At 42.0% G+C, this 18,459-nt stretch overlaps 1 protein-coding gene across 7 annotated transcripts in view; it reads right to left on the reverse strand.

The window, feature by feature from the left end:
* The window catches only part of LOC106573623 (A-kinase anchor protein 13), a 177,382-nt gene that overhangs the window by 35,962 nt on the left and 122,961 nt on the right, over positions 1–18,459 (reverse strand). For all 7 annotated transcript variants that reach the window (XM_014148847.3, XM_014148841.3, XM_014148845.3 and 4 more), the window contains exons 9-10: positions 11,024–11,111; positions 6,599–6,714 (exon numbers count right to left, since the gene is read on the reverse strand). In XM_014148847.3, coding sequence (XP_014004322.3) covers positions 6,599–6,714; positions 11,024–11,111 — 204 coding nt within the window. The remainder of the gene's footprint in view (positions 1–6,598; positions 6,715–11,023; positions 11,112–18,459) is intronic.

Here is an 18,459-nt window from a genome sequence, read left to right on the forward strand (position 1 = left end):
GGCATCCAACTTTGATCAAACCCCTGCATTAGCTTGCCTCATGGACCCAAGTGTCTCTGGCACTTAGCTCAACAGAGATGGAGCCACTGATGAGGGACGCAGAGTCTTTTATACTTCAGCAAATCAGAGAGTACAGCCATGGAGCAGCAGGACCCCAGGAAGATACCATAATGATGAATCCAGCAAGCATCTTGACCATAGTGCTTCAGGAATATAGCTTCCTTGCATCGAAGATTGTGTTTGAGGTCACCGTCCAGCCGGATGGTCAATCTAGCATGGCATTAAGTGCCCCGTGTGAGTTGCGGAAATACTTGGACGAGGTAAAGGGGCATGTTTACAGAGTCACCTCTCCAGTTCTGGCAGGCAAGGATGGCTGTTTATCCAAAGCTGTGCCCTGTGGCACTGGATCTGGTTTATGCCCCTGAATCCCAAGCATTCGTGGAGAGAATATTCCCTGTCTGTGGACAACTGTCATTAGGCTTGAGAAACCGAACGACCACCTTTCTGGAACGAAGAGTCTACCTAAAGACAAACCAGAAAATCTTGTTTGTTTGAACAGAAACACACACACACAAGCTGGCTGGCTGTGAACTGATATTAAAAAAAAAATATATATATATATATATATATATATATATATATATATATATATATATATATATATATATATATATATATAAAACCTTTATCTACCTAGATTTGTGAAGAAGTGTTGTATTGCTTATGTTTTTGCAAATGTTTTTAATAACTCAATTTGAAGGGGTTAGTCAGTCATACATTTAATATTACATAAACATACAGTGAGGGAAAAAAGTATTTGATCCCCTGCTGATTTTGTATGTTTGCCAACTGACAAAGAAATGATCAGTCTATAATTTTTATGGTAGGTTTATTTGAACAGTGAGAGACAGAATAACAACAAAAAAATCCAGAAAAAAAACGCATGTAAAAAATGTTATAAAATGATTTGCATTTTAATGAGGGAAATAAGTATTTGACCCCTCTGCAAAACATGACTTAGTACTTGGTGGCAAAACCCTTGTTGGCAATCACAGAGGTCAGACGTTTCTTGTAGTTGGCCACCAGGTTTGCACACATCTCAGGAAGGATTTTGTCCCACTCCTCTTTTCTTCTCCAAGTCATTAAGGTTTTGAGGCTGACGTTTGGCAACTCGAACCTTCAGCTCCCTCCACAGATTTTCTATGGGATTAAGGTCTGGAGACTGGCTAGGCCAATCCAGGACCTTAATGTGCTTCTTCTTGAGCCACTCCTTTGTTGCCTTGGCCATGTGTTTTGGGTCATTGTCCTGCTGGAATACTGATAAGGAAATTATATAATAAAAGGTAAATGAATAAAGAATCCCTCCCTGAAACGTAACTGATTAGTAATTAGTAGATATGTAGCATGTGTGATGAATAATTAAAGTACTGAACGTAAGTCCCATAAGGCCTAGTAGAGGCCTGGGAGGAAGAGAAATGTGGTGTGTTAGTGGGCCTAAGGGAACTGTAGACATGTGTGTGTGACCCGACCTGAAGAAGCTTGGAAGAAACAGGTAGTAACCGTCAAGGTCCCCCTAATCTCGGGGGAAAGGAACAGGCAGCGCTGGATAGTGATTAACAGTGGTGAGAAGTCCGGGGACGGATACTATTCACCTACTGTTCGTGTGTATGGATGTGCGTAGGATATCTACTGTTTGTGTGGAGGTATGTGCGTAAGTGGGGAGGGAGCATAAAATGAACTTCTTTGTGTAATGTACTTCAGAACGTTCTCTGAATAAACCGTACGAACCTTTTGCAGATGCTGAGTCTTTGCCTAATTATTAACCCATTGTCCTACAAACCTTGGGGATTAGTCAAGATTTGACGGTACATGGCCCCGTCCATCGTCCCTTTGATGCAGTGAAGTTGTCCTGTCCCCTTAGCAGAAAAACACCCCCAAAGAATAATGTTTCCACCTCCATGTTTGACGGTGGGGATGGTGTTCTTGGGGTCATAGGCAGCATTCCTCCTCCTCCAAACACGGCGAGTTGAGTTGATGCCCAAGAGCTCCATTTTGGTCTCATCTGACCACAACACTTTTACCCAGTTGTCCTCTGAATCATTCAGATGTTCATTGGCAAACTTCAGACGGGCATGTATATGTGCTTTCTTGAGCCAAGGGGACCTTGCGGGCGCTGCAGGATTTCAGTCCTTCACGGCGTAGTGTGTTACCAATTGTTTTCTTGGTGACTATGGTCCCAGCTGCCTTGAAATCATTGACAAGATCCTCCCGTGTAATTCTGGGCTGATTCCTCACCGTTCTCATGATCATTGCAACTCCACGAGGTGAGATCTTGCATGGAGCCCCAGGCCGAGGGAGATTGACAGGTCTTTTGTGTTTCTTCCATTTGTGAATAATCGCACCAACTGTTGTCACCTTCTCACCAAGCTGCTTGGCAATGGTCTTGTAGCCCATTCCAGCCTTGTGTAGGTCTACAATCTTGTCCCTGACATCCTTGGAGAGCTCTTTGGTCTTGGCCATGGTGGAGAGTTTGGAATCTAATTGATTGATTGCTTCTGTGGACAGGTGGCTTTTATACAGGTAACAAGCTGAGATTAGGAGCACTCCCTTTAAGAGTGTGCTCCTAATCTCAGCTCGTTACCTGTATAAAAGACACCTGGGAGCCAGAAATCTTTCTCATTGAGAGGGGGTCAAATACTTATTTCCCTCATTAAAATGCAAATCAATTTATAATATTTTTGACATGTGTTTTTCTGGATTTTTTGTTGTTGTTATTCTGTCTCTCACTGTTCAAATAAACCTACCATTAAAATTATAGACTGATAATTTCTTTGTCAGTGGGCAAACGTATAAAATCAGCAGGGGATCAAATACTTTTTCCCCTCACTGTAACATGTCAAATGTGCCATAACTTAATTTGTTGTTTTTCACCCTTTCTTTCTGTCAGATAAAGGTAAAGGTACTTGATTCTCCTTACATCTACTACTAAAGTTTAAAAAGCATTAGATTGTTGTAAACATAGGCAAGAGAGTTTCCTTCCACCATATTTATTGTACCAGTCTAGGTGCTTATCCTTTAAATTAAAGTCACTTTAGGATTGATTTCTAATTTAAACCAAGCCAGTGTCCTGGCCGTGGAGTTGTATGGAGGAGGGATCAGCCAATGATTTCTACTTGTGAAGAACATTTACTATTTCAAGATGAAGACGGTGTCAATGGCGATGCCCAGACGCTCACAGATGCCATCATGACACAGATACAGAGATGTTATGTCTATCCAAGTCTATGGTCTTGGCCCATCACCTTATGTATTACTGCCCATCAGCGGCAAGAAGTGGCATCGCCCACAAAAAAGACTGTAGGCCTACAACACATAAATGGCTCCAAGCCTCCCACGCATATGCTACTTTCTGTCCCTAACACTAAAACAGAAATTAATTAATAAAACAAAATAGAAATGTTGTTATCAAACTAAAACTAAATAAAAACTAGTAAATCAATTCTAAAAACTAACAAACTAAAATAAATGTCAAATAAAACACTAAAATCTAACATGAAAACATGTTTTATGTAACATGTAATAACCACTATACTAATTTTGCCTACAAGACCCACATGCAGTCACACACACAAACACACAGCTAAAAACGTTTCTTAAAAAAATGGATTTGAAGGATTGTTTTAAAGGGCCTTTGAGTAGTGAAAGTCTAATTGTAAAAGGTCCTGTTTTGGTCACTGACTGGCTGTGTCTGTCCAAAGTTTTGAGTTCACTCGAACTTTCAAAATCTATTGCATAATGGCAGACCTCAACACCAGAGGCGGAGAGGCAGAGACAGGTCTGGGAGTAGTCAGAGGGGAGATACAGTGCCTTTAGAAACTATTCACACCCCTTAACCAGCCTGAATTTTAAATGGATTAAATTGAAAATTTGTGTCACTGGTCTACACACAATACCCCAGAATGTTAAACTGGAATTACGTTTTTAGAAATGTTTACAAATTAATAAAAAATGAAAATGTCTTGAGTCAATAAGTATTCAACCCCTTTGTTATGGCAAGCCTAAATGAGAGTAAAACTTTGCCTAGCAAATCACATAATAAGTTGCATGGACTCACTCTGTATGCAATAATAGTGTTTAACGCCCTAGTGGTGCGTCAATCTAAATTACATAACAAAAAATCTGTCAGTTTAAGCTAAAGACATCTTTTTTTGTGTGCACAAACTAATGGAAAGGGGAGATTGTGGAAAGGGGAGATTCTCACGAACACCTCTCCGTTTTGCTCTACGACCCCTAAAACTGTCACAGAACTCGTCTGAAGGTAACCGGTACCGGTTTGAAAAAACAAATGGAAGCATGAAGATTGTTTTGTGACAATCCAAAAAAAGGGGTTAAATATGTGTAAAATTGTATATACAGTGCATTCGGAAGGTATTCAGACCCCTTGACTTTTCCACATTTTGTTACGATACAGCCTTATTCTAAAATATATTCAATTATATTTTCTCTTTGTTAATCTAAACACAATACCCCATAATGACAAAGGGAAAATTGGTTTTTAGAAATATTTGCAAATGTATTAAAATTTCAAAACGCAAATACTTTATTTATATAAGTATTCAGACCCTTTGCTATGAGACTCGAAATTGAGCTCAGGTGCATCCTGTTTCCATTGATCATCCTTGACATGTTCCTACAACTTGATTGGAGTCCACCTGTGGTAAATTCAATTGATTGGACATGATTTGGAAAGGCACACATCCGTCTATATAATGTCCCACAGTTGACAGTGCATGTCAGAGCAAAAACCAAGTCATGAGGTCGAAGGCATTATCCGTAGAGCTCCAAGACAGGATTGTGTCGAGGCACAGATCTGGGGAAGGGTACAAAAACATTTCTGCAACATTGAAAGTCCCCAAGAACACAGTGGCCTCTTCCTAGAGCATGCCACCCGGCCAAACTGAGCAATCGGGGGAGAAGGGCCTTGATCAGGGAGGTAATCAAGAACCCGATGGTCATTCTGACAGAGCTCCAGAGTTCCTCTGTGAAGATGGGAGAACCTTCCAGAAAGACAACCATCTCTGCAGCACTCCATCAATCAGGCATTTATGGTAGAGTGACCAGATGGAAGCCACTCCTCAGAAAAAGGCACATGACAGTCCGCTTGGAGTTTGCCAAAAGGCATTTAAAGGACTCTCAGACCATGAGAAACAAGATTTGCTGGTCTGATGAACCAAGATTGAACTCTTTGGCCTGAATGCCAAGCGTCACGTCTGAAGGAAACCTGGCACCATCCCTACGGTGAAGCATGGTGGTGGCAGCATTATGCTGTGGGGATGTTTTTCAGTGGCAGAGATTGGGAGACTAGTCAGGATCGAGGAAAAGATGAACGGAGCAAAGTACAGAAAGATCCTTGATGAAAACCTGCTCCAGAGCTCAGGACTGGGGCGAAGGTTCACCTTCCAACAGGACAACGACCCTAAGCACACAGCCAAGACAATGCAGGAGTCACTTCGGGACAAGTCTCTGAATGTCCTTGAGTGGCCCAGCCAGAGCCCAGACTTGAACCCGTTCGAACATTTCAGGATAGACCTGAAAATAGCTGTGCAGAGACGCTCCCCATCCAACCTGATAGAGCTTGAGAGGATCTGCAGAGAAGAATGGGAGAAACTCCCAAATACATGTGTGCCAGGCTTGTAGCGTCATACCCAAGAAGACTCGAGGCTGTAATAGTTGCCAAAGGTGCTTCAACAAAGTACTGAGTAAAAGGCCTGAATACTTACGTAAATGTTACATTTCAGTTTTATTTTATTTATTAAAAAATTCTAAAAAACAGTTTCTGCTTTGTCATTACGGGGTATTGTGTGTAGATTGATGAGGGAAAAAGTATTTAATAAATTTCAGAATATGGCTGTAACGTAACAAAATGTGTAAAAAGTCAAGGGGTCTGAATACTTTCCAAATGCACTGTATCTATTTCCTGATTTAGGACAGAAACAAAATCTTGTTTCTTATTATTTATTTTTTGACTGTCCTTTTTGCCATTTATGAATATGTTCGTCAATGGTTCTATGGCCTTTAGTAGTAAATGCCCAAATCAGTATTTATCCACAAGAAACAAGAAATGAGGACCAAGGCTGTAGTGTGAAATTGCATTGGAGTGCCATTATGCCACAGACACCCTCCACTGTGTAAATGTTGAAAAAAAGGGTGGGGGGCAGGGGAGGGGAGGAAGGGCGGTAATGAGCGAGTGAGTGGGATGAGGTCATAATGAGTTAGCTGGCCCAGGAAGGAGTGCTCATGGGAGGCTGCTGATGTCACATGGAACAGGCAAGCTGACCAGTCTGCTGTGGACTGGAGGTGGGGGCCAGAGGCCAAAACATAAACTAACGAATAGAGGAGCTGGGAATTATATGGGACTATATCACCAGAAACATACAACATAAAGTCATAGACCATGTTGTTTGTGTTATAGGATAACTGACTTATAATATACCCATATGCTATCATGTCATAGCCACTCAAGACACAGACTTACTCTTCTTCTTTGACAGTGTTGTGACTATAAAGGGAATGTCTCGTTCCAGTGTGCTGATCTCACCTTTCTGAAGACACCGTCCTCTCCCAGACTGTCCAAATCACTGACTGAGTCCCGCAGGGCACCAGTGGTCGACACAGAGCCTCCAACACTCTCTGAGCATGGGGATACTGGGAATTCTGGGAAAGAGAAAATACGTATTATGATTAGAGTCAGATATTTACCATGGCAAGGCAGCACATATTTAATTTTATTTTTATTTTTAAATGTAACCTTTATTTAACTAGGCAAGTCAGTTAAGAACAAATTCTTATTTACAATGACAGCATACTCCAGCCAATGCAGAGTCAATTGTGTGCTGCCCTATGGGACTATCAATCACAGCCAGATGTGATACAGCCTGGATTCGAACGAGGTACTATAACGACGCCTCTGGCACTGAGATGCAGTGCCTTAGACCTCTGCGCCACTCGGGAGTCCGAAGTCAACAGGCTTTAAAATACAATCAGATTTTCCAAAATCAAAACACAACAGAAAGATTAATCATCAAGGTCACATTTTCTAAGAGAATTGGGCCAGATACACCACTTTGATCACAACACAGTCAAATGATCAGTAAGAAAAATGTGCTGCAAAACATCATTGCATCGCTAGTTGCAATCCTTTTGGGCAGGATGTTGATGTCAGAAAGGATTTTATTCTATTTGAGTATACTGTATGAATGGGTTGTTGTTTTGTCATTGTTTGGCCTAACAACCAGTGGAACAGTGGAAGTGAAAGTTGCCTAAAGCGAAGGGAAGAGCATAACAGAAACACAAGATACAGAGCTGCAGTGATTTGGAGATCTTTTTAAGCTATGATCAAATCAAATGTTATTGGTCACATACACATATTTAGCAGATGTTATAGCAGGTGTAGCGAAATGTGCAGTAGTACTACAATGCAGTAGTATCTAACAGTGCAGTAGTATCTAAAAACGATTCACAACAATACACACACGTCTAAAAGTAAAAGAATGGGATTTAGAAATATCTAAATATTTGATTGAGTGGCATTGACTAAAACACAGTAGAATAGAATACAGTACATACATATGAGACGAGTAAAGCAGTATGTAAAAATTATTAAAGTGACTAGGGTTCCATTATTAAAGTGGCCAGTGATTCCAAGTCAATGTATATAGGGCCGCAGCCTCTAAGGTGCAGGGTTGCGTAACCGGGTGGAAGCCGGCTAGTGATGGCTATTTCTGGATCATAGCGGGGTGAACAGGCCGTGGCTCGGGTGGTTGATGTCCTTGATGATCTTTTTGGCCTTCCTGTGACATCGGGTGCTGTAGGTGTCCTGGAGTGCAGGTAGCTTGCCCCCGGTGATGCATTGGGCAGACCGCACAACCCTCTGGAGAACCCTGCGGTTGCAAGCTGTGCAGTTGCTGTACCAGGCGGTGATACAGCCCAACAAGATGCTATCAATTGTGCAGGGATTTAAGGGCCAAGACAAATTTCTTCAGCCTCCTGAGGTTGAAGAGATGCCATTGCGCCTTTTTCTCCACACTGTCTGTGTGGGTGGACCATTTCAGATCGTCAGTGATGTGTACGCCGAGGAACTTGAAGCTTTCCACCTTCTCTACTGCGGTACCGTCAATGTGGATAGGGGCGTGCTCCCTCTGCTGTTTCCTGAAGTCGACAAACAGCTCCTTTGTTTTGTTGACATTGAGTGAGAGGTTATTAACCTGGCACCACTCTCCCAGGGCCATCACCTCCTCCCTGTAGGCTGTCTCATCATTGTTGGTTATCAGACCTACTACTGTTGTGTCGTCTGACAAACTTGATGATTGATTGATGATTGAGTTAGAGGTGTGCGTGGCCACGCAGTCATGGGTAAACAGGGAGTACAGGAGGGGGCTGAGCACACTCCCTTGTGGGGCCCCTGTGTTGAGGATCAGTGAAGTGGAGGTGTTGTTTCCTACCTTCACCACCTGGGGGGTGAACCGTCAGGTAGTCCAGGACCCAGTTGCACAGGGCGGGGTTCAGACCCAGGGCCCGAGCTTAATGATGAGCTTGGAGGGTACTTTGGTGTTGAATGCTGAGCTATAGTCAATGAACGGCATTCTTACATAGGTATTCCTCTTGTCTAGATGGGATAGGGCAATTGGCGATTGCATCGTCTGTGGATCTATTGGGGCGGAAAGCAAATTCAAGTGGGTCTAGGGTGTCTGGTAAGGTAGAGGTGATATGATCCTTAACTAACCTCTCAAAGCACTTCATGATGACAGAAGTGAGTGCCACGGGGCGATAGTCATTTAGTTCAGTTACCTTGCCTTCTTGGGTAGAGGAACATCTTGAATCAAGTGGGGACAGCAGACTGGGAAAGGGAAAGATTGAAAATGTCTATAAACACACCAACCAGCTAGTCTGCGCATGCTCTGAGTACGCAGATAGGGATGCCATCTGGGCCGGCAGCCTTGCGAGGGTTAACACACTTAAATGTTTTACACACGTTGGCCACGGAGAAGGAGAGCCCACAGTCCTTGGTAGTGGGCCATGTCGGTGGCACTGTGTTATCCTCAGTCTGAGCACTGATGGAGGGATTGTGCGTTTCTAGTGTAACTCGGGCAGTTGTTGTTGCCATCCTGTACCTGTCCCGCAGGTGTGATGTTCGGATGTACCGATCCTGTGCAGGTGTTGTTACACATGGTCTGCCACTGCGAGGACGATCAGCTGTCCTTCCTGCCTCACTGTAGCGCTGTCTTAGGCGTCTCACAGTACGGACATTGTAATTTATTGCCCTGGCCACATCTGCAGTCCTCATGCCTCCTTGCAGCATGGCTAAGGCAAGTTCCCGCAGATGAGAAGGGAGCCTGGGCATCTTTCTTTTGGGGTTTTTCAGAGTCACTGTGACCTTAATTGTCTACCGTCTGTAAGCTGTTAGCGTCTTAACGACCGTTCCACAGGTGCATGTTCATTAATTGTTTATGGTTCATTGAACAAGCATGGGAAACAGTGTTCAAACCTTTTACAAAGAAGTTGTGAAGTTATTTGGATTTTTACGAATTATTTTTGAAAGACAGGGTCCTGAAAAAGGGATGTTTCTTTTTTGCCGAGTTTATGTCGGCGAAATCTTACTTAATGGCAACTAATCTCTGCACAGATGTGAACAGTAGTCTAAATCCTATGAAATAATAAGCTACATAAACTATCTTCTTCGGACATCAAAGGTAGTAGAGGTAGGGTAGCCTTGTTCGTGAGCTGCACAGTGTGCTGCATGTCTGGCCTGCCAACCAAAGGGTGCAGTGATACCGAAGGGACACATGGTACAGTAGGGATAAGATTCAAAGAAAGCAGTGCCATTCCATACCCATCTTATCGGCATCAATGACCTTATCATTTCAGTGCTCCAGACTGCGACTATTTAGTTGCCGTTTTCGACCCTTTGTCTTCACTGTGCAAGTTCAATTCTTAATTGGTGGCATTGGTGCGAGCTGCACATTCTATCTACATGGTCACCTTACTTAAACATTTAAAAATTTTTAGGAGGCTAAAACCATGATTTGGTCAAAAAGTCAAGTACATTAACCTCATCATTCCTCTAAAGAAAGTGTCTGCCTGGCCCTGTACCTGTTTCACTGCTGTGTGGAGCAATCCACTCTCTCTCCTTTCCCGGGAAAACAGTTATGTTCCAGGATAAAACAAATAAAGTGTTCCTATTGTATAACATTTTCAAATCTAATTGTGGGGAAACCACAGCTATCATAGTTCTCAGCTTTCTGTAGATATCATTTTTATTTCTCAACTCTAAATTTTGCGCTCAATATAAACTATTTTACAACAGAGATACTTGATATGGCTTTGAGATATGGAATGCGCAAAATGCGATATGGCCATTGTGATTGCATAGGCCTCATTAGGCAGCATAGGCTACAACAAAATTAGTAAATTACTTGCCTGAGCGTGTTTTTGTTTAGGCATTTACTTTGTTTGATATTTGGCAATGTGAAAACAACTGGACCAAATGAAAAAAATACAATGTAACAAATAATGAAAATGATTGGAACTATAGCTCAGAACTGTGTGTGAAAACGCCCTAAGCCTCTCTCTCTCCTCCTACAAAGCGCTGCTCTCTCCTCTCCTCTCATTTGCCAGAATGTAATTTGATTTCTGGAGGATCTCAGTTGGAAAGGCGAGGTTGTAACTTGATTTCAGAGGATTAAGACATACTGTAGGTCCTCCAGAAATCAAATTACATTCTTGCAAATGCTCTTCCATGATCCAAGCAAGGACCTCTGGAACTCGGACAACCCTCCTAATCTTCATTTATGCTCCTCTCTATCTTATATAACCCTCAATGATTAGTGACTGCCTGACAGAAATTGTCAATACAAATTCCCCTGACAAGCTGCCTTAAAGACAGAGTTCCTTTGACTAACAGATTTGTATGTAAGTTCCCTTAGCCTCATCTAAAGTACGGCATCATATTTTGACTCGTTCTTACCTGTGCATTCTGGGATGGTGGTCTTCACCTGTAGTGTGGGATCTGTGCAGGGCTGGACAGGGTAAAATGACTCCTTCTCTTTGTGGATCTGTAAACAGTAGACATTTGGTATCAACAAGACTGAACTTATACAACAGATGTCTTCAGCAATGTAGAGGGTAAACATTTTTTGTTTTTGAGAGACAAAACCACTACTGGATATTCACCAACTGCCCGTTTCTCCGAATGTTCTATTTTCATAAACCCCAAGAATCTGAGAAGAATTCCTAGTATTCTCAACCACATTGTCTTGGCTGGTTGGTGTTGTATGAACAGTCAGACAGACTTACAGTAGTGTTAGTCTCAGGACATTAACATTGATGGCCTCTACTTTGGAAGACCCCATTTTCCCTACCACAGAACCATTTTCCCTACCACAGAACCATTTTCCCTACCACAGAACCATTTTCCCTACCATAGAACCCAGCCTTGCATAGGGGAGGGAGAAGAAATACATTCCTGGAGGTAGAGAGAATCTAATCACGTGAATAAAAGACCACAAACAGTGGGACTGTGCCGCGATCTGACTTGCCAGGCTCACATCTGGCCTATCCCATGGGCCCAGATCTGCTACAGGCAGCATACAGGCAGCATACAGGCAGCATACAGGCAGCAAGCTCTCTGTCTGGAACAGCCTGGGCTGAGCTAAGCTGAGACTGCTGCTCACCACACATGCTGCTGGGAATTTGGACTGGGAGTTAGAGAGGAATTCTGCCCACATGTAAACATGAGGCCTGATTGACATTCAGCTAACAGCTGCTAGCAGTCTGAGGCTCTGGGTCTAGCAGGAGTTCAAGAAATATAAAGATGATGAGTGTTCACTGTTCAGATGGCAGTACCAGCAGAATGGAAGAGGGAGAACACAAACACTCAGATTCATACAGAGATAAACTATTGCTTTTTCTAGTAGATGCCCTTATTACAACCCAAATACATTAGTTGAAGATTTCAAGACTTACAATATAGTGACTACAATAATTACACTTCTCCAGGGAGGGGTTTATTGAGAACTTGGCCATGGAGAGTTGAAGAGGACAGAGAGGCGATTCACACCGCTCAGCCTCAGTACCCCATCATACATCATCAGCCCCAAACATCACACCCACTGGCAGACCACTCATCATGTGACTCCAGGTCGCCAACTACAGAGCCAATCCTCCCATGTACTGTACGTGTGTTTGTATAAGTGTGTGTGTGTGTGTGTGCATGCTTGCGTGTGTGTGGCTGTGTGCTTTTACTATCTTTGTGGGTACCATACGTCCTCACAAGAATAGTAAAACAAGGACAATTCAGACAATTGAGGATATTTCATCGATCTCCACAAGAAAAAAGGCTATTTTAGGCTTAAGGGTTAGGTTTAGGGTTAGGGTTAGAAATAGGGTTAGGTTAAGATTTTAGGGAAAATAGGATTTTGAATGGGAATCAATTGTTTAGTCCCCACAAGGATAGTAAAACAAACATGTGTGTGTGTGTTTACATGAGTATATTATGCGAATGCACTCGTGCATGCAAGTGACACACACAAAGACGCTTGAGCAGCTGCTGATTACAGGGCCATACTGTTCCTCCCCTTATCAGCTGCTGCTGCTCAGACCCAGGCCAGGGGGGCAATACGGACACGTGACCTGGAGATACTATCCTCTCAGACCACACAATGGCTTTATCACACCACACGACCCGCGGAAAGATAGATGACCCATGACCACATCTCAACATGCTTTTATCACTTACAGACAACCCACGTTGGGACCTCATCAAGGTTTATCTCACATAGACAACCCACGGACGCATCGCAACATGCTTCGACAGTATCACACCAGACGACCCATATTCGGACATAAGTATGGTTTATCACAAAAACAGAGGACACATTAGGACCTTTCTATCCCTTCATAACCTGTAGATGACCCTATGGAGACCTCACCAGGATCCTATCACATAAGGCAACCCCATCCTATCACAGACCAACCCCACAATGCACCACCCTTTATCCAACCAGACTCTAAGATTTAAAGGTCCTGACTGAATCAATGACTATGGTCCCATCAGCCCAGACCCAGTTGAGTTTGTGACAGGCCCCTGGGCCCCTGACTGTGTGCCCAGTCCACATCAAACACAGGACTCTGACACCGGACACAGTTCATTGACAAACTGCTGGTCACATAGCTGGATTCCATTCTGATGCCATGTTGTGTAGTAATCAATTGTGATGTTAATGAGCCTAGCAGTCTGGGTTGGTAGGACACACAACCTGATCTACAGTCAGCGAAATCCTATGTGACATCTTGGCTAAATATCTTTCTGAAGACCTCGACTCTGACTCAATCACACACACAGAGCCACAGTAATCAAGAAATATGCAATACATAACACAGGTCTGTATTACTATATTCTCAAAATGGGCAGGAAAATGATCAGCTATTTGGACTTCCAGAGGAGAGTTCACTGTCTATTTGGTTTCCACCACTGAGGAGAGAAAAGTCAAGAAGGCCAGGATCTTTTTGTTAGAGAGGAAATACATCAGTCGGTCAGTTACCTGTCTGGACTAAACAGCCATTAAGGGCCAGAGACTGAAACAGACAGTACAAATGGAAATATTAAGAAACACTGAACAAAGGATCCATTGGCTACTATGATTTATGGTCCAACAATTAAGTTATGAAGCCATTCCACTGCTTTCTTTCACAACACAAACATGTGCACTGACATTCATTACTAATGACAACTTACTTGATGACAGAACTGATTGAGTCAGGTAAAAGTCAATTATATTTCAAAGCATGAAACCCAATAAAGTCTCTATGCATTTTTGTTATGTGAGAGAGAGAGAGCGAGAGAGAGAGAGCGAGAGAGAGAGAGAGAGAGAGAGAGAGAGTGAGAGAGAGAGAGAGACAGAGACAGAGACAGAGACAGAGAGACAGAGACAGAGAGACAGAGAGAGAGAGAGAGAGAGAGAGAGAGAGAGAGAGAGAGTGGGAGAGAGAACAAAGTCTATGTGAACATTGCTCTTCTCTGTAGTGGGAATGTGAAAACGTGGATTTCCCCATGCTTGTGGTTAATTGTCTTAGCCCCACTAGAGGGATGTGGGGGGAGGGGGCTTCTATACCAGGGGCTCTGCACAGTCAAAGTGGCTAGTGGACAATGCACAAGGCCTAATGGGCCTGCCTACAGCCCAGTCAATCACTGAGCAGCCTCTGTGTGCCCTGCAGCGCTGGGCGGAGGAGAACACTACACTCTTATCCTCCAGAAGCCCAGGGTCCAGGCCCCACAGCAGACACACACCGGACACACATATGCAACATACAATATAGAACATGAGACATGGACACAGTTCTTATTGTATACAATGCATGCAGGTACAGACACATATCCATTCTTATCCAACAATGAATAATAATTCATTTTTGTTCTATTCTATTTTATTCTATTCTATACAAAACTAGCATGCATTTACAAAGTATTTCAGGACTTAAGCCTGTCTCCTGTGCTGTCTGAGAAATGTAGATGATCAGCTAAAAATTGATAAAGTTGGGTGGAGAAAGAGGCTCAATGTTCAGATGTGTCCTTGATGGAAAATAAACCAAATATAGTGTATGGTAGACAGAGACTTGCCATTTCCACAATGACAGCCAATGGCTGGCGTGACACAGTGGCACAGCAAGGGAGTAGAATGTCTTTGGAGACAACTAATTTGAAGTGCTTTGTTACAGTACTTACAGTGTTACGCACATACGATCAATACATGCACTTGGAATAGATTTGTAAATTTTTATTTAACTTTTATTTATTCAGGTGAACCCATTGAGACCAGGGTCTCAATTACAATGGTGCCCTAAGGACAATGATACAACAAATTCAAAATGATCAATAAAAATAAACTGAAAATTACATAAATCAACACTACAGCTTCAAACATCACAAATACAATTGTTTACAATAAATCCAAACAGTTGCAATACTCATTAAATTCATTCAACATTAAAGTCCTAAACTGCCCTAGAGGCACCAGAGTCAAGATGAGTTTTGTAGACTATTCCAAAAATGGGGGGGCACTAAAACTGAAGGTGGCTTTACCAAGATTACATTTTCTGAAGCTGAGGCATAGTTAATAGAGCTGGGGGGGGATAATTTCAAGATTTCTCCCAGGAGTGGTACTAGCAACGAGTAGCAAGGAGTTTTACCCTGGTCTATCTGGCACTGAGTTCACTTGGCCATCGCCCTTCACGGCACACATGACCATACCACACCAAAGGACTTCACAGGACAGTTTGTCAGTCTGAGAGAGGACCAAAGCTAAGGAAAAATAGATTTGATCTGACTACTACCGCCGTCACCCCTACTTTTGAGGGATGTCGTAAGACAGATGCAATAAATAAGGTATAGAGGCCATCTTGTCTCTAATATACAGTGCCTTCAAAAAGTATTTATTTTACTTGACTAGTTCACAAATTGTTTTTTCCCCCTCACCCATCTACTGTACACACAATACCCCATAATGACTAAGTGAAAACATGTTTTTAGACATTTTTACAAATGTATTGAAAGTTAACCTGTTGGGGCTAGGGGGCAGTATTTGCACGGCCGGATAAAAAACGTACCCGATTTAAACTGGATAGTACTCTTGCCCAGAAACGAGAATATGCATATAATTAGTAGATTTGGATAGAAAACACTCTAAAGTTTCTAAAACTGTTTGAATGGTGTCTGTGAGTATAACAGAACTGATATGGCAGGCCAAAACCTGAGAAGATTCCATACAGGAAGTGCCCTGTCTGACAATTTGTTCTCCTTCTGCGGCATCTCTATCGAATATACAGCATCTCTGCTGTAACGTGACATTTTTTAAGGCTTCCATTGGCTCTCAGAAGGCGCCAGAAAGTGGAATGACGTCTCTCCAGTCTCTGGGCGAAAAACAGCAGGAGATTTTGTGAGTGGTCAGGCTGAGAACAGTGACACTGGAGATGCGCGTTCATGTGAATTCTCCATGTTTTTCTTTCTCTCTTTCAATGAATACAACGTCGCCCGGTTGGAATATTATCGCTATTTTACGAGAAAAATCGCATAAAAATTGATTTTAAACAGCGTTTGACATGCTTCTAAGTACGGTAATGGAATATTTTTAATTTTTTTGTCACGAAATGCGCTCGCGCGTCACCCTTCGGATACTGACCTGAACGCACGAACAAAACGGAGCTATTTGGATATAACTATGGATTATTTCGAACCAAAACAATATTTGTTGTTGAAGTAGAAGTCCTGGTAGTGCATTCTGATGAAGAACAGCAAAGGTAATCCAATTTTTCTTATAGTAAATCTGAGTTTGGTGAGGGCCAAACTTGGTGGGTGTCAAATTAGCTAGCCGTGATGGCCGGGCTATCTACTCAGAATATTGCAAAATGTGCTTTCGCCGAAAAGCTATTTTAAAATCTGACACCGCGATTGCATAAAGGAGTTCTGTATCTATAATTCTTAAAATAATTGTTATGTATTTTGTGAACGTTAATCGTGAGTAATTAAGTAAATTCACCGGAAGTTTGCAGTGGGTATGTTAGTTCTGAACATCACATGCTAATGTAAAAAGCTGTTTTTTATATAAATATGAACTTGATTGAACAAAACATGCATGTATTGTATAACATAATGTCCTAGGAGTGTCATCTGATGAAGATCATCAAAGGTTAGTGCTGCATTTAGCTGTGGTTTTGGTTTTTGTGACATATATGCTTGCTTTGAAAATGGCTGTGTGATTATTTTTGGCAGGGTACTCTCCTGACATAATCTAATGTTTTGCTTTCGCTGTAAAGCCTTTTTGAAATTGGACAGTGTGATTAGATTAACAAGAGTCTTGTCTTTAAAATGGTGTAAAATAGTCATATGTTTGAGAAATTGAAGTTATAGCATTTATGAGGTATTTGTATTTGTATTCCACTGCCTGTTGACTAGGTGGGACGAGGTTAAATACAGAAATATCTCATTTGCATAAGAATTCACACCCGAGAGAATAAATGTTAGAATCAACTTTGGCAGCGATTACATCTGTGAGTCTTTCTGGGAAAGTCTCTAACAGCTTTGCACACCTGGATTGTACAATAACTCCACATTATTATCAAAAAAAATTATTTAAGCTCTGTCAAGTTGGTTGTGGATCATTGCTAGACAACCAATTTCAGGTCTTGCCATAGATTTTAAAGACAAAACTGTAACTAGGCCACTGAGGAATATTCAATATCAGCAACTCCAGTGTATATTTGGCCATGTGTTTTAGGTTATTCTCCTGCTGAAAGGTGAATTTGTCTTCCAGTGTCTGTTGGAAAACAGACTAAGACAGGGGCTCCTCTAGGATTTTGTCTGCTTAGCTCTATTCCGTTGATTTTATCCTAAAAAAACTCCCTAGTCCTTGCTGATGACAAGCATACCCATAACATGATGCAGCCAGCACCTAGCCTACAATTCCTTCCTTTGGCCGCCTTTCCTTCCAGTTCTCTGCTGCCAATGACTGGAACGAATTGCAAAAATCACTGAAGTTGGAGAATTATAACTCCCTCACTAACTTTAAGCGTCAGCTGTCAGAGCAGCTTACCAATCGTTGCAGCTGTACACAGATCATCTGTAAATAGCCCATCCAACCAACTACTTACCTCATCCCATATTTGTTTTGGTTTTTCTGCTCTTTTGCACACCAGTATTTCTACTTGCACATCTTCATCTGCACATATATCACTCCAGTGTAAATTGCTAAATTGTAATTACTTCGCCACTATGGCCTATTTATTGCCTTACCTCCTTACTTCATTTGCACACACTGTATACAGATTGTTCTATTGTGTTATTGACTGTACGTTTGTTTATCCCATGTGTAACTCTGTGTTGTTGTTTTTGTCGCACTGCTTTGCTTTATCTTGGCCAGGTCGCAGTTGTAAATGCGAACTTGTTCTCAACTGGCCTAACTGGTTAAATAAAGGTGAAATAACAAATAAAAAAATAGACAAATTAAAATTTGTGGACTAACTAAAATGTTGTTGATCCATCCTCAGTTTTGTCCTATCACAGCCATTAAACTCTGTAACTGCTTTAAAGTTACCATTGGCCTCATGGTGAAATCCCTGAGCGATTTCCTTCCTCTTTGGCAACTAAGTTACAAAGAATGCTTGTATCTTTGTAGTGACTGGGTGTATTGATACACCATCCAAAGAGTAATTAATAACTTCACCATGCTCAAAGGGATATTCATTGTCTGCTTTTAAATTAAAAAAAATACCAATCTACCAATAGGTGCCTTTCTTTGTGTGGCATTGGAAAACCTCCCTGGTCTTTGTGTTTGAATCTATTTGAAATTCACTGCTTGACTGATAATTGTATGTGTGGGGGACAGAGATGAGGTAGTCATTCAAAATTAG

This window comes from Salmo salar, chromosome 16, assembly GCF_965601325.2.
Source record: "Salmo salar chromosome 16, fSalSal1, whole genome shotgun sequence".
Classification (NCBI taxonomy): domain Eukaryota; kingdom Metazoa; phylum Chordata; class Actinopteri; order Salmoniformes; family Salmonidae; genus Salmo; species Salmo salar.